At 41.0% G+C, this 14,892-nt stretch overlaps 1 protein-coding gene across 1 annotated transcript in view; it reads left to right on the top strand.

Moving 5' to 3' along the window:
• The window catches only part of MAMDC2 (MAM domain containing 2), a 64,289-nt gene that overhangs the window by 46,443 nt on the left and 2,954 nt on the right, over positions 1–14,892 (top strand). Inside the window, exons 10-11 of the mRNA XM_074166403.1 lie at positions 8,629–8,722; positions 10,377–10,529. Coding sequence (XP_074022504.1) covers positions 8,629–8,722; positions 10,377–10,529 — 247 coding nt within the window. The remainder of the gene's footprint in view (positions 1–8,628; positions 8,723–10,376; positions 10,530–14,892) is intronic.

The following is a 14,892-nucleotide window of genomic DNA, read 5'->3' as shown; positions in this document are numbered from 1 at the left end:
TTTATGTTTTCCTAGAAATTAGTGTATCTAAAACAGTTGTGAAAAGCTTGCCTGGGATGGAGAGCTTTTTGTGAATTGCAGCTTTCGTGCCGGTAGTTACCAGTCTGTCTGTAGGCAGTAACAGATGGGGACAGCAGCACAGAGGAGAATAAAGAAGCCAAGGGAATATCCTTGCTGCTTCTGAGACCAAAGGTTTGCAGGAGGGAAGAAACCCCATGCTCTACAGCAGGAGGGTTTGTTGTCCTCTGGCAGTTGTCAGACACCTTCAGTGGGTCCTCTGGGTCTTGTGGTGGGAAAGCCTTCTTTCCCGCAGAAACAAGTTGCAAAATACTTCTGTTGAGGAGGCATTCCTCAGTTATCATAAAAAGTAAGATTTTTTGGGCTTTAAAGAACTCGGCATGTGTTCAGAATATCGTAATTCAGACATTAGCCAAATAATAACGTATTTGGGCAGGGGTGTGAAGTCCTACCTTAGCCTTGGTTTAAACCTATTCTCTCACACTGTCCTTTTTCCTAGTTTGGAAGATTAAATTAGGTTTAGAATAGGGATTAAGGTGCAGTTTTGCAAATGTAGTAGATGCCATTGGTCCATAGTAAATCATGCACAAGCTGTAATGTGCTGAAATTTGTATAACAGTTTAATGGTTTTCCTGATGGCTGTGTGTGCATATACACCGCCAGTTTATAAAGTTTTCCTTAGACAAATAGTACATGGAAGACATGGTGAAAAACTGGTGTAGTTACAGGTTGGCTGCTTGTAATAGTCACAAGCAGGCTTGAATGAATTGCCCAGTGAACACGATTCTGGCTTTTCCTTGCAATCTTATGCCCAGTTCTTCAACCTTAATACTTTGAACAGTCCTTTCATGCTTTATTTTGTTTGTTTCTTCTTTTCCAAGCCAACAGAAGGAAATGAAGAAGCACTGTGTGGCATCGTATCAACACCTAGGTTAGTTGTCTGTAAAAATGTGTCTGCCTGGGACCTAGTGAAATAGCTGGCAAGGAACACTCATTTCAATGGCCATTTTCAATGTAGGCCAGCAGTGGAGGTGCATCGGAGCACATTTTCCCTGACAGCGAGGAGTGGTGAGAACCAGCAAGTCAGGGATTACACTTCAGGCTCTGGAGGGAGAGACAGTATAGAGAAACATGAGAGAAACAAACTCCCTGAAGCCTGACCTCTCTTGTTCTGTCTCCTCCAACCTGTCCTCATGTCTCTTTCCTCCTCACTGATGCATCTTTGTTGTATCTATCCTGCCTTGTAGGCAGCAGACCCCTCCTGATTCCCCATCTTACTCCTGGCTCCTCAGCACTGGACGGTCTAATTTTTTTCCCTCTAATCTTGGTCCATGTCCCAGTCTGTTTGCCCCAGTTCTTGCAAATTGTAGTTTTTCAAAAACTAATGACTTGACAGAAAGCACAGTTCTGGCACAAAGACCAAACCCTGACACATCTCATGCTGCTACTCCAAAGTCTAGGAGTGCCCAAGCTTTTCAAAGAATTTTTTTAATAGGGGCAAAATAAAACCTTTTTTCCTAGCCTTGTTCTCGGAAATGATGGAACTGTTTTGGCTTAAATCTTCCAAAACAAGCCTCAAACAAGGACCCAGCATGGAAAGTCTGAGCTGAAATCATTGCATCTTGGCAATGTTATAAGCAAGTGAAATACAGTCTTTAAGTGGAGTGAGGTGGTCTCAAAATAAGATAGGGCTACTACCTTTTCTCTGATAGAGTTGTGGTGGCCAGTGTGCCTATCACATTGTTTATTGAGATGCATCGTGTCTAGACTTGGATGTTAAGAAGTGGTAGGCATGCACAGTAGTTTGGCTGATGAAGTTCTTGGTTACTGCTGTGACTTGTAGATCGGGTCAGCGCCTGTGGAAACAGTAAATAGTCTCCTGGCATTTCCCTAATGGCCAGTAAAGACAGCGAGGCAGTCGTTACGCTGCTTTGGCCAGGAAGTCCTGAAGGTCATGATGATTTTGCAGCCAGAAAACAATTGTTCTAAAATACAGCTTTACCTATGTCCTTCATCTTTCTTCTACTATGAATACCACTTGCAAGGCTTTGAAAACAATATAAAATCTATCTGATACGTTTTAATTTTGATAACGTATTTGTTTGCATCAGGAAAATAAAAAGGCTCAAATTTTCATCTCTTGGTTTGTGTAATGGTTTTTGCAAGTTCTTTTTAAGTTAGCTAACTGCAGTCTGGCACAGATTGTTGGCTTGAGTTCTGTGAGCAGGAAATGTGAAGCTGGCCAACAGGCTTTAATATGACACTTTAAAACTACCATGTTGAAAAGGTTAGGTGGGTATGATCCAGCTAAGAAAGTCATAGATGTTTATAAGCATATAAATATATGTATACATGTGTACATACTGCAAATAAATATGTTATATAATGCTAGCAAGAAGGCAGGAAATTTTAAATCCTGATTTCTCAATTTGTACTTGAGGCACTGTCTCTTTTATTTAGTGTAAGTACCTATGATCCTATACACATACAGAATTGATCTTATACTTTTTAGTGCCCAGGGAATAAATGTGAGAAGGAAGAAAAAAAAATCCCAATATTTATTAAAATAAATGAAAACCTTCATTGTTTGTTGTATAAGCCCCTTAAAGGGCAGCATAAAAATCCGAGTCTGAAATATGTAGATTCTTTTGAGATCTGATTGAGTGTACTGAATTGAATGTGATCTGATTGAATGTGATCTTCCAGGACAATATATGGCAGGAAAATGTCAGAGCTAACTGAAATTAAAATTCACATATGTCATATATAACCTGGAGATGCTCACATGCTCCGTGAAGCAAGAATCTGCATTTTAATATTGTGTGTGTGTGTTTGTGTGTATACACCACCATGGAAAGATATTTCTTTTATGCAACTTCATAACGAAGTCCAAATGCCTAGGTGAAAATGAAGGTTTGAGTGCAATGGGATCTACTTACGTCAGTTCTATTAATTTCTGCTGGATTTGGTTTACCATACTGAAGCTCAGGTTTTCAAAAGTAAACGTGTTGATTTCCATTCATGCAAGTTTTTGCAACCTTACCTAGTGCTTGAATACCTCCCTCAGAGTTCAAAACCAAATCTTCAGAAAGGTAGCTGTCATCGTAACAGTCTTCCATGTGAGTACTTCCTACTTCCATCAGCGTAGCTGTGGCAGCATTACTTAGGTTTTCATTCTTTCAGTCTACTTTTCTTCCTCTCTGATGTTTTTTTTTTCTCACTCTCTTTCCTTGAGTTCATCTGTTTGTTTTCACCCGTCCTCCATAACTAATTTTAGTTGCAGTTGTGAGAAAGCAAAATCAAGTGACTGAGTGTTGCACTTCAATATTTACATGTTCTAAAACAAACAAAAGGGATAACTTTTCCAGGAATGACTAAACACAACAATCCTTTGCAGCAGGATGCCGTGGAGGCCAATAGTATACATGCATTTAAAAAGGGATTAGGAAAGTTCATGGAAAATAGTCCTCACAGTGACCATAAACACAGTGGTACAGGTGTGACCTCCAGTTCAGCAAGTTCTTCAACTTTCTGGGGGCTGAACATAATAAAACAGCACAAATAGCTTTATGATTTATTTGTTTCTTGTACTGTTTTCCCTGGACATCAATTATTATAGAATCATAGAATGGTTAGAGTTGGAAGGGACCTTAAAGATCATCGAGTTCCAACCCCCCTGCCACGGGCAGGGACATCTCCCACTAGAGCAGGTTGCTCAAAGCCCCGTCCAGCCTGGTCTTGAACACTTCAGGGATGGGGCATCCACAGCTTCTCTGGGCAGCCTGTTCCAGTGCCTCACCACCCTCACAGTAAAGAATTTCTTCCTAATATCTAACCTAAATCTACCCTCTTTCAATTTAAAACCATTACCCCTCGTCCTATCACTACATTCCCTGATAAAAGAGGCACTCCCCATCTCTCCTGTGGGCCCCCTTCAGGCACTAGAAGGCTGTTATACGGTCTCCCCAGAGCCTTCTCTTCTCCAGGCTGAACAACCCCAACTCTCTCAGCCTGTCCTCATAGGAGAGCTGCTCCAGCCCTCTCATCATCTTCGTGGCCCTCCACCAGACCCGTTCCAACAGGTCCATGTCCTTCCTGTGTTGAGAACTCCAGAGCTGGACACAGTACTCCAGGTGGAGTCTCACCAGAGAGGAGTAGAGGGGCAGAATCACCTCCATCGACCTGCTGGCCACACTTCTTTTGATGCAGCCCAGGATGCAGTTGGCCTTCTGGGCTGCCAGCACACGTTGCCAGCTCATATTGAACTTCTCGTCCACCAGCACCCCCAAGTCCTTCTCCTCAGGGCTGCTCTCAATCCATTCTGTACCCAGCCTGTATTTTGTGCCAGGGATTGCCATTACCTGGGTGCAGGACCTTGCACTTAGCCTTGTTGAGCTCCATGAAGCTCCCATGGGCCCACCTCTCAAGACTATCCAGGTCCTTCTGAATGGTATCTCTTCCCTCCAGCCTGTCAACTGTGCCGCACACCTTAGTGGTGTCGGCAAACTTGCCAATGTAGCGTTAGATGTAGCGTTAACAGCCTGTGGCCCTAGGTTGTTCTGTTAGCTTTATGTTTCTCTTCTATTGTGTTTCTGCAACCCATTTGCCCTTGGACAGGAAGAGTTTTCAAAAATATTTGTTCAAATGTCATGAGTTTATTACCAGTGTTATCCAATTATTTATGTAGAAGCTTTCATAATCCCATTATTTTTACCACCGAAGCTCATTGTATTTACATAGCAAGAAATTGAACTTGCCTGGCAAGTGCCATTTTAAATGACAGAGGCTTGTAAACATTCTAATTTTGGTTTAATAGCTTACTTGCGTTCTTGATAAATGAATTTCTGACTGTTTAAGCCAAAGAAAAAACAACCATTCAAAATCTAGTTTAATTAAACTTGTTAAAAGTAATTAGCACTAACCTGGTAACATTTGTATTGATCAGCAGTGGGACAATCAGAACGGTTCTCCCATTCTCTGTGCCTGTGATGGGTCCCTGGCTTACACGTTTACGTGGCTCTGTACTAATGTAACTGGCTGAAAAGTCAGGCTCCCTGTTCTGTGAAAACATCCTGACTGCTTCTTTGTGTCATGTCACACTTTCCTTTCTGGTGCTTGAATTATTTTTGGATTTCGTAATGCTGAGTTTTGTGTTTGCTGTATCAAAATTCCAACAGTTGCTTCTGACAAAAACCCACCTCAGACTCCACTATAGCTGCCTTTCTCCTTTAAGAAATTGAACCTAAATACGTATCTGAGTGACAGACTGAGTTTTGTGTCTACACTGATACACGCGATGTAGTTTAAACCTAGGAATATTCACTAGGATGGAATCAGGTAGATTAATTTGCTGCAGAGGCATAGCTTGCTTTTAAGTAACCAGATTTGGCTGCTATTACAGTTTTTCTTTCGTTTGGTTGGTCTGGTTCTTTAATTGAGCAAGAACTATATTTTTGGGGATAAACAAGTAGGAAAGGAAATACATGGAACCCATGGGGATCTGGGGGCATCTTCTCCCCTTTTCTCCTGTTCTTAGTCTAGTTCCCTCCAAACCCCCTTTTACCAGCTTCCACGTAAGTCCTTCCTTACACTTCTTGATGGAGCTACCCTGATGTATGCCTTTCTCTTTCTTCTCCTCCAAAAGCAGGTAAACTTCATATGTATATGTTTTAACTCACATCTACTTGTGGAGATGCAGAGTGCTAAGGATAAGCCCCCTACGCCCTGCTCAGTGTCTGTGGCACATGCCAACAACATGTCATGGGAGAAGTGAAACCCGGGTAGCCCTAACAGCTGTTCTCATTTGGCATTGCTCATTACTGATATAATCCAGGATAAATGCTAAAAACTGATTATTGGTACTTTGAGGCTGCAGAGCAGGAACGTTGATTAAGCACTGGAAAATAAACCAAAGCAGCTTCCAGAAATCAGGGCAATGATTTGTAAGGAAACTGATGCCCTGGCTGTGGCTTGTTATTGGAACAAAAAGAGATATGAGAGGGAAATATGTTTTATTTTTCAGTAACACAGGCAACAACGGCCTGCATTGATAATGTTTTTAATTTAGCCTCCAAGATAGCATGCAAGTCCAGGAAGATTTGTTACCTAGTTTGAAACAACTGGTATGTTGTTCATCTGTCATGTTTTATGAAGAAAGCATGAGTTGAGCACAAAGATCCCCCTATTCTTTTCTCCAAGGCATGAGATAACTTCATAAAAATTTCTTTTGGAAGAATTAACCTAGGAAATATTTTCATTCAAAACAAGAACAAATGTAAAACATCATGGGATTAGTCCTATCGAGACTGTAAAAAGGATTCAGAGGTCTGACATAGGGCGAAAATGACTACCTCAGTAAATCCAAATTGATACAATTTTGGTAGGTAAAGTTCAAGTAGTCAAAGATGTCCCTTTATGACAAGAAAAGGACATTTAGGACAAAAGAAGAGTGAATAAATTTGACCTGTGAATAAAAATATGTTCTACTCCATTGCTTAAAATTGTATCAAGAATATAACAACAGAATAAGCTGAGGGTACAATGAACAAATTCAGTACATTTGCTATAGCTAATACTGGAAACTCCACATTCCCAAGCACAAGCTCCCTCACCCCACTGCTGTGCAACTGTAAAGCCTGCTCGTGGCAGCGTGTCACTCAACACCACAAAAAGCAAGTGGGGAATTAGTTAACATTGAAGCTACAGATGACAAAGCTGAACAAGTTTACAAGTGTCACTGAAACAGATCAATCCTTTGATTATACAAAGGCTACTGGTTCAATGGCCTTCGAGAGACCAACAGTTATTGTTGCGGTGCTTTTGAAATGGAGGGCTTTCTGCAGGATCCAATGGGTAATTACATACCTTGTATGGAACAAGTTATTGCAATTTAAGAATAAAGAATTTGATCCTGCTCCCAATGATGTCAATAGGAAAACATCACTTACAACATGATTCCACAGTGTGGAAATGTTGTTTCACAAATGAGGACTGACCTCACCCTTTCATGTGTGGTTTTCTGAAGATTCTTGTGTTTAGGACTATAATATGTCTTTAGTTTATTACAAATGTTCACCAGAATGCATTCATTAAAAGTCTGGTGAATGACGTCCACCCAACGTCAGTATTTATTGTATTCTTTATTCCAAGAGATGCTACCATTTTTTAATAGATTGTGCCTGTTTCTTGAGAACAAACTTACAAAATAGGAAACAATTTTTGATCTGTTAAACCGTAAGGCTAGAAGAGCGCTCGACAGGAAAAAAAGAAAAAAAAGAAAGAAAAAGGCCAGTTTTAGGCCACTGTACACTGAGCAGCTGTGCATGCTGTGCAGGGGATCTCCTCATGTCCACACCTGAAACAGTTTACAAGGCAGATAATCACTATTACCAGGATGGGTAGCACTGCATGGAAAATGTTTTTGAAAATTGTTCCATCCTGGGCAGCATAACTCCATACGTGCTTCAAAGGTTAAAGTGGGGTTATGTCCCAGGCAGTTTTGTAAGCAGGTGGGTAAATAAATAGTACAAAACAATCTAGCAAAATTCAGTATAATGACCACATTGAAGGTGTTATTGGGCCTGTTAAAAGAGGACATATTGGATGATGCATGAACCCCTTTTAACAACCTTTTTGTATCCACATGAAACTGTCAGTTAGCACTTAACCTCAAATATGTAATGAGGTGTTTACAGTTGTTCCAGAACATTAAACTGTTAGAAGTGACACTCATCTGCCTCCAGTCACTCGCTCAGACCTCATCACAAAGGAATTGTTTTGAAAAGCTCCTCCCAAATTATAGTCATAACCCCAGTGGTCAGACAGATGGTTTGCAACAAAATCTGCCAGCAGTATTTTCACAAAATAAACCTTACTGTGAGTTCTGTAGTTCAAACAAATCTGTGTCAACCTTGGGAGAAGGGCAGCTGGGAATCTTATAATTTTCTTAAGTTTTGTTTTGTCATCTCATGAGTGACTTGAATTTTCCATGGCAGAATTAATGTGTAGTCAAATAAAACATCTTGGACATTATTCTTAATCTTCACAAACCCAGATGGACACTGTGAATGATGCTTAGCATTTCTACCCTCCTGCTCTATGATATCATGTCCTTGTATCATTTCCGTATAATCCCATTCTATGCAGTAGTTTCATCTCATCTCTTATTCTTTGTTTTTTTGCCATGGTCGTTTCTCTTGGCCATCACCCTGCATTACTCTTTCAAATTTATTTTTCCATGGATAAGACGTCCTGGTTCTAAGGATAAGAGAGCTGAGGACATTTGAACTGTTCATGTTGGGTTTTGTGGAGGGAAAAACCACAACAGCCGCAATGAGTCATGTTGTCTCATACACTAAAAAATACATACTCTCCTAATAAAATTGAAACTACATACAGGGATACGTATCCCTATTTGCCTATAGAAGTGAGAAAACACTTTCTATTGAATGAAAACATACATCTAAACCTCACTGGATTTGAAATTTAGGTCATTGGCAGTATTAGTATTTGATGTCAAAATTATTGGCGCATTTGGAAAAATCTAAAATTTCAGACTCTTAACAGTGCCAACTTTTATTAGATACCTGAAATTTCCTTCATGTATTGCAGGTCGTCTTTGTCAGCTGGTGTAAAAGCTTCTGGGACTGTGGACTTGTGGCACTGGATGATGTATCATTGAGCCTGGGAAGCTGCCAGGCTGCTGGTAAGGCCATGTATACTTGTCCAACAGCTGCTATCCTTTTTAGTAAGGGTTCATTGCATAACTTAATTTTCCAAGCCTATCCGACAGCTGCCTTCATCGCACTGTGGTTTCTTCTCTTTTCTTTTTCCAATAAGTATTGCATAAATCCTATTTTTGCAGTAGCGTACATATAGCGAGGACCAGTTTTTGTTTACAGGGAGACCAGCTAACTCCTAATTAATTTCACTGACTCCGGTTCAGTTGTACATAGGTGAGCATTCTTTTTGGGGCATTACAATTTTAAAAAAACCCAACAGTCCAACTGAGGGGAAAGTAGTTTTCAAATGGCTTTTAGGAACCCGGGAATGGACCCAAAAGCACTATTTTCAAAACACAGCATTATTCTTTTTAGTCCAGAAGTATATTTGTGCAAGGCCAAGACATACTCCCTTATCTGAACTGCAGTTTTCTAATGAAGACAGATGAGTCCAGCTCTCTCTCCTGTAGTGGGAGGAACTGAATGTTTTTGAGCAAGGCTTTACCCTCTGACATGGACATGCTAACCTCTCTGAACTCACCCAAACTCCCTCTTCTGGGGCTTTTTGAGGTTTAACAATGCAACGATTGTATCCTGATTTGGAAACCATTCTCATGAGACAGGCACAATCTATAATCCCATTCTTCTTTGGAATAAAGCCATGCCTTTGAAATGGTGATGAAGCTGATCTACCATGTCATTTATATTCCCTGTAATAAGAACTTTTTAATGATCTCTTTTGATTGTATTTCATGCATTCAGGCAGCTAACCATTACAGAACAGAGAGATGTCACATGTATAAAACAAGATGCCACTTTTCTAAAGCATTTCCGACTGTTGTCAGTTTTGCCTTACTTAGTGCCTAAGTAATTTGAAAAGGAACCAAAGGTGCGTAGCTGATACTTGGGTGTATAGTCATATGGGGACTTGTCACTGATGGCAGCAAAAAAATGCCCAAAAAATGCCTCAGAGTATGTGAGACATCAAGGCTTTCTCCTTTCCAAAAGCTGAAAGCAACTCGGTGTCTACTCCTGAATCACAAATTCAGATTATAGCAGAAGAGCTGACAGAAGCTTCCTGATGAGCGCCTGAATTGTCAACTTTCTCTCTTCTGCATCATCTAATAGACCCAAAATAATGAAAATACTCTAGTAATCGCAGGTCTGTGGTCTGTTGTATGTGGTATTAGAGTCTGGTGCAAAGGGAACATAAGAGAGCTAAATGCGGCTTTTGGTTTCAGATCACAGAAACTCCGATCTTTGACAAACTCATTTAATATATGTTATAAATGCTGGAGCTCATTAATTGGCTTGGGGTGCCAAAGCAGTGAAGAAAATTACACTGGTAAAGCCCATTGTGGAGTAAGAGCTGTGATGAGATAATAAACTGTATGAGATGTTTTAGAGAATATTTGTACATGTTAGTGAGCCAGACTAGGGCACAGATTTCTCCAGAGCTGTGAAGAAAATGAAATAAAATTTCTTATATAATTTTGAAGCTACTGTGATTACTGTAAGTATTTCTAGGTAAATAAAAGTGATTTCAGCAGGTGAGTGAATGCAATACATTGCTTGTGTAATCTCTCCATGTATGTGTCTGATACATGTGCAGTTTTAAACAGTGTCCTCTCCTTATAGACCTAGTCCTGCCCAGTCCTGGAGAGTGTACTTTTGAAAAAGATGAGTGTATGTTTACTCAGAAGAAGAGAGGTCGTGGGAGTTGGCACAGGAGGAGGGGTCCAACTCCCACTTCTTACACCGGGCCGAGAGGAGACCACACTACCGGGGTAGGTGAGTTAAGCTCCACACTGAACTTTCAGAACAGAGATTGATAGTTAATCAAAAATACTTTGAAATGATAACCTAGAATACATAGCATGTTTTTACTGTTCCTTTCAGAACAGTTATTAAGCAAATGAAGTAAACATGTTTCTTAGAGATCCACAGATGGTTTTGAGAATGCAATGTTTAATGTTAATTATCTGCAGACCAAGTGGGTAATTTGGTCTTAGTATCCTAAGGTATCCCTTTCCTTTGGGAGAAAAATGGACAGCATGACTCTCCAGGCCCTGCAGAAAAGCCTTCTTTCAACCCTCTGGTTCATGTGAACATTCCCTGAGATAAAAGGCAAACAAGTGTTGGGGGCTCTTTTGCATCATGATCTTTCTGTTGAAACTTAGAAGAAAATAGGGATAATAAAAGAGGTCCCACAGACCCTTTGTCTGAAAAATCATCTCCATAACCTCACTTGTGTAATTGAAAGCGTTTAGGAAAGTGGGGACCCCATTAGCATGAGTGAGCACACAGAAAGCTGCATCAGAATTGCCCCCACACCAGGGGCAGTACCTGGTGACTTTTGAAAATGACGAACTGCGTCACTGCCTTGGGTAGTTCCTGCAGAAGAGGACCTCAGTAACAACTCCATTGACTTCAGTAAGGTGGATGAAATTGCCCTAAGGCTTGTGAACTTTAAATGCTTACATAGGTTTGTAAAGGCTTTTGGGGCCTTTGGATTTGCCCTCCTTCACCGTGGTTAGCATTCTTTCAACAAGTTATAAAGCCAGTTGCAGACAAGTTGGCTTATTCACAGTAGCCATCTATCCAGTCTGTCAAAAATTTTAGCTGGATTACAAAAGCAGTTGGCCTGCTCAAAAAGCTCACTAAAAGCTATTATTATGCTGTCAACTGTGATTGAGTGTAAAGCATGTTAAGCATTATCAAGCATAGTTATTTCAGCTGTGCAAGTAAAGTCTTGGTCTATGCAAGCTTAATTCAAGTTACTCTGGAAAACTGTTTTGTTTCTAGTTAAAATAACAAATGTTTCTAGTTAATAAAATGACAAATGTTTTGTCTTGTTTCTGATCTCTTTATCTAAAAAGATTGCCTTGTGCACGTTCAGCAAAATCTGCCTTTCCTATCTCCTGGTAGAATTTCTGTGATATCTGTGCCCTGAGCACATTATGGAAATTGGCTAGAGAGATGTAAATTCATGGTGTGTTGGACTATATGGCCAAAATCCTTCATGTGGAATTCAGAATGCAGATGGGAATGTTTCTCTTTGACTTGAAATTTCAGATCACCGAGAAATTATATTCTTCTGTTGTTAATTCTACACAGTACTGATTCTGGGTAGAAATATGAAGGGCCTTCAGAGATAAGTAAGTTTCAAAGCTTAGAACTTCTCTTATGTGTTATGAAATAAAACTGAGAAACAGAAATCTGACCATATTCTGACTAAATCTATTGGCTAATTTATCTAAGTGTAGGCTATCTACAAATCAAGAACATTTTCCTGATAATGATACCTTTGTACTGTGGAATGACTTTCAAAAGGGAATATTGAAATTCTTGTCACTTTTCCATTTAAAAATTATCATAGAATCATAGAATCATAGAATGGCTAGAGTTGGAAAGGACCTTAAAGATCATCTAGTTCCAACCCCCCTGCCATGGGCAGGGACACCTCTCACTAGAGCAGGTTGCTTAAAGCCCCATCCAGCCTGGCCTTGAACACTTCCAGGGATGGGGCATCCACAACTTCCCTGGGCAACCTGTTCCAGTGCCTCACCACCCTCACTGTAAAGAATTTCTTCCTTATATCTAATCTAAATCTCTTCTCTTCCAATTTAAAACCATTGCCCCTTGTCCTGTCACCACTCTTCCTGACAAAGAGTCCCTCTTCAGCTCTTCTGTAGGCTCCCTTCAGGTATTGATAGGCTGTTATAAGGTCTCCCCGGAGCCTTCTCTTCTCCAGGCTGAACAACCCCAGCTCTCTCAGTCTGTCTTCATAGGAGAGGTGCTCCATCCCTCTGATCATCCTCGTGGCCCTCCGCTGGACCCGTTCCAACAGGTCCATGTCCTTTCTGTGTTGAGGACTCCAAAGCTGGACACAGTACTCCAGGAGGGGTCTCACGAGCGCAGAGTAGAGGGGCAGAATCACCTCGCGAGACCTGCTGGCCACACTTCTCCTGATGCAGCCCAGGACACGGTTGGCTCTCTGGGCTGCCAGTGCACACTGCCTGCTCATGTTGAGCTTCTCATCCATAAGCACTCCCAAGTCCTTCTCCTCGGGGCTGCTCTCCAGCCATTCTCCACCCAACTTGTATTTGTGCCTGGGGTTGCCACGTCCCAGGTGCAGGACCCTGCACTTGGCTTGGTTGAACTTCATGCAATTTGCACGAGCCCACCTCTCCAGCCTGTCTAGGTCCCTCTGGATGGCATCCCTTCCCTCCAGCGTGTCAACTGCGCCACCGAGCTTGGTGTCATCAGCAAACTTGCTGAGGGTGCACTCTATCCCACTGTCCATGTCACCGACAAAGATGTTAAACAGTACTGGTCCCAGTACCGACCCCTGCGGAACACCACTCGTTACTGGCCGCCACCTGGACATTGAGCCATTGATTGTAACCCTTGAGCCATTGATTGTAACCCTGAATTAGATGACATTAGAGTGAATTAGAGGACATAGTCTGTAAGTCTTTGTTACCTGTGCTGTCCAGTTCTTCTGCATCAGCTAGACATGTGATCACCAGCTTTAAAATAAGTGAGAATTATTTCAAACGGTTTTTAAAGTTAATTTGAGAATTTTTATTTTGAAATGTGGGTCAGACTCTTGGAGAGGCATCTGTACGCCATTTCTGTATTGTCTGGGAGACCCTTCTTTTTCTACAAAATATGGTTCAAAAGGGTATCACTTTGAAGTTGCTGGCTGTTTTGGTAGATAATGAAACTCAGTTCTGTAAAAGTACTCAACATTCACGTTTGTTTGATGCTTTTTTTTCCTGGTTATTCCCTAGATAATAAATTTTATTCTTCCTTTTCAAATACCTTATATCCCAGCTCTTGTGTTTGCAAGGACAGTAACTGCTTACAGTAGGAGCAATACTTTGAGAGTTTCCAGCTCAAGAAAAGGAATGGGCTGTTAGCACAATTTTCTTGATTTCTAAGGCAGAAATGGAATTTAGGCCTATTTTCAGTTTACATAGATCACTAAATATTCTGAGGTCTGAGGCTGATAGATTGACTTCAGAAGTGGTGAAGCAAGATAATCTTGTAAGCCTTGCTTGTGACAACAACGTTAGTTCCTTATTTCACACATGTCTTTGCAGCAAGATGTGCTGAGAAATGCGTGGATTTGAATTCACAAAACCAAGGGCTGATCTTGTCTTTCCAACAAGTTTATAATAAGATTCAGGTTTTAGAATTAAAGGCAAGTGATTTTATTATACTGTAGTAGGAGCTGAAGGTTTTGATTTTTAACTTAAGGAGCTTTTAAGCATAGTGAACATCAAATTCCTCGGAATGGCTTGCACTAGGTTTGGTATAAATAGCCTTGGGAATTCTCCCAACATGCTGTACTAAATTATCTTTTCTTTACAGACCTACAGCTGTAGATAGTCTTCTTTTCACCCTTTCCGTCTACTGCTGCTCACCACCAAACTACAGCCCTGGTTAGAAGGGATGTCTTCTGCATGGGTTTCTGTAGATAATAAGACTCTGATTATCATGAAAGACACCCCAAGCTGGTGAGAGACACCTAGCTGCTCTTGCTGCTCTCAGCTTTTCTCCTGCCTTACTGATCCTTAGGAATTCTCTTCTGCCCTGAGGGGCCAGGACTTGTGGCAGAAGGGCAGCTTGTTTTCTCCAACACCACAAAAAGGGAGCAGTGGGGCAGCATGAAGGGCTGCTGCAAACCCCGAGTTCACTGCCTGCTGGTGGAGCGTACATCTCAAGACACAGAACAGCTGCCATATGCAGCAGACTTCTGATACACCTCAGTTTGCTCCAATTGGAGATATCAGAATGAGGGGGAGGAGGAGGGGGAATTAGTTTGTCTGCCACCAATTAATGACTAATTTTTCCACAGATCAGAGTTCATGACAATCTTTCATTCATTCATGGATGCTAGAGAGTCTAGTTTTCCTCACTTGTGTCTTCACATCTTGATCACAGAAAGAAAAATATTATTGATGTCCTATGTGATTTAAAAGAGGTATTTCAATTTGTTTGCTTTGTTGATGGCATCAGCTCCAACCACGGCCTAAACAGACGTACATGCAGCTGTCTCTGAATTCCAATTAATGGGCCACTGTCAGAGTGCATTCTTGGTTTAGAACAGCTATGATTTTTTTCTTACTTTGTATTAATTTCTGTT

This window comes from Numenius arquata, chromosome Z (assembly GCF_964106895.1).
Source record: "Numenius arquata chromosome Z, bNumArq3.hap1.1, whole genome shotgun sequence".
In the NCBI taxonomy this organism is placed as follows: Eukaryota; Metazoa; Chordata; class Aves; order Charadriiformes; family Scolopacidae; genus Numenius; species Numenius arquata.
The sequence above is the reverse complement of the archived record's forward strand: the minus strand, read 5'-3'. Positions and strand labels throughout refer to the sequence as shown.